Source organism: Caenorhabditis briggsae (genome assembly GCF_000004555.2).
Source record: "Caenorhabditis briggsae AF16 supercontig from assembly CB4, cb25.NA_198, whole genome shotgun sequence".
NCBI classification, from domain to species: Eukaryota; Metazoa; Nematoda; class Chromadorea; order Rhabditida; family Rhabditidae; genus Caenorhabditis; species Caenorhabditis briggsae.
This window is the reverse complement of record NW_025543204.1, coordinates 1-1,321: the sequence shown is the minus strand read 5'-3', so window position 1 is coordinate 1,321 and position 1,321 is coordinate 1. Positions and strand designations below refer to the sequence as shown.

General features: G+C 46.6%; 1 protein-coding gene across 1 annotated transcript in view; it reads left to right on the top strand.

The window, feature by feature from the left end:
- Positions 1–1,292, top strand: part of CBG24623 — a gene marked incomplete at both ends in the record, with an annotated part of 3,329 nt that extends 2,037 nt beyond the window's left edge. The window contains 2 exons of the mRNA XM_045240856.1: positions 1–438; positions 459–1,292. The exon at positions 1–438 is cut by the window's left edge and continues 2,037 nt beyond it. Of these exons, the coding sequence (XP_045091378.1) occupies positions 1–438; positions 459–1,292 (1,272 nt within the window). The remainder of the gene's footprint in view (positions 439–458) is intronic.
- Positions 1,293–1,321: the final 29 nt, after the last annotated feature.

The window sequence follows — 1,321 nt, the reverse complement described above, 5'->3', positions numbered from 1 at the left end:
ATGGAACCGAAAGAACCGGAACTGACCCAGGAAGAGATTGACCACATTGCTTGGATCGAGAAGATTGCTGAACAGTCTTCATTCGAACAAATGACTGCACCACCGACACGTCCACCTGTACCAATCAAAATGACAACAGTTGATGACCCAGTGGTTGTCACTGAAGCTCATGAGGATGAAGACAGATCCAGTGCCACGTCAGGAGCAGACTTCCAGCAATCATTCGATCATGAAGTCACTTACGAACGATCATCACCACTTCTTGAACCAGATGAGGTACCAGTAATGGAACCGAAAGAACCGGAACTGACCCAGGAAGAGATTGACCACATTGCTTGGATCGAGAAGATTGCTGAACAGTCTTCATTCGAACAAATGACTGCACCACCGACACGTCCACCTGTACCAATCAAAATGACAACAGTTGATGAACCAGTGGTTGTCACTGAAGCCATGAGGATGAAGACAGATCCAGTGCCACGGCAGGAGCAGACTTCCAGCAATCATTCGATCATGAAGTCACTTACGAACGATCATCACCACTTCTTGAACCAGTTGAGGAACCAGTAATGGAACCGAAAGAACCGGAACTGACCCAGGAAGAGATTGACTACATTGCTTGGATCGAGAAGATTGCTGAACAGTCTTCATTCGAACAAATGACTGCACCACCGACACGTCCACCTGTACCAATCAAAATGACAACAGTTGATGAACCAGTGGTTGTCACTGAAGCTCATGAGGATGAAGACAGATCCAGTGCCACGTCAGGAGCAGACTTCCAGCAATCATTCGATCATGAAGTCACTTACGAACGATCATCACCACTTCTTGAACCAGATGAGGTACCAGTAATGGAACCGAAAGAACCGGAACTGACCCAGGAAGAGATTGACCACATTGCTTGGATCGAGAAGATTGCTGAACAGTCTTCATTCGAACAAATGACTGCACCACCGACTCGTCCACCTGTACCAATCAGAATGGCAACAGTTGATGAACCAGTGATTGTCACTGAAGCTCATGAGGATGAACACAGATCCAGTGCCACGTCAGGAGCAGACTTCCAGCAATTATTCGATCATGAAGTCACTTACGATCGATCATCACCACTTCTTGAACCAGTTGAGATACCAGTAAAGGAACCGAAAGAACCGGAACTGACCCAGGAAGAGATTGACCACATTGCTTGGATCGAGAAGATTGCTGAACAGTCTTCATTCGAACAAATGACTGCACCACCGACTCGTCCACCTGTACCAATCAGAATGGCAACAGTTATGAACCAGTGATTGTCACTAAGCTCATAGGATAACCAGAT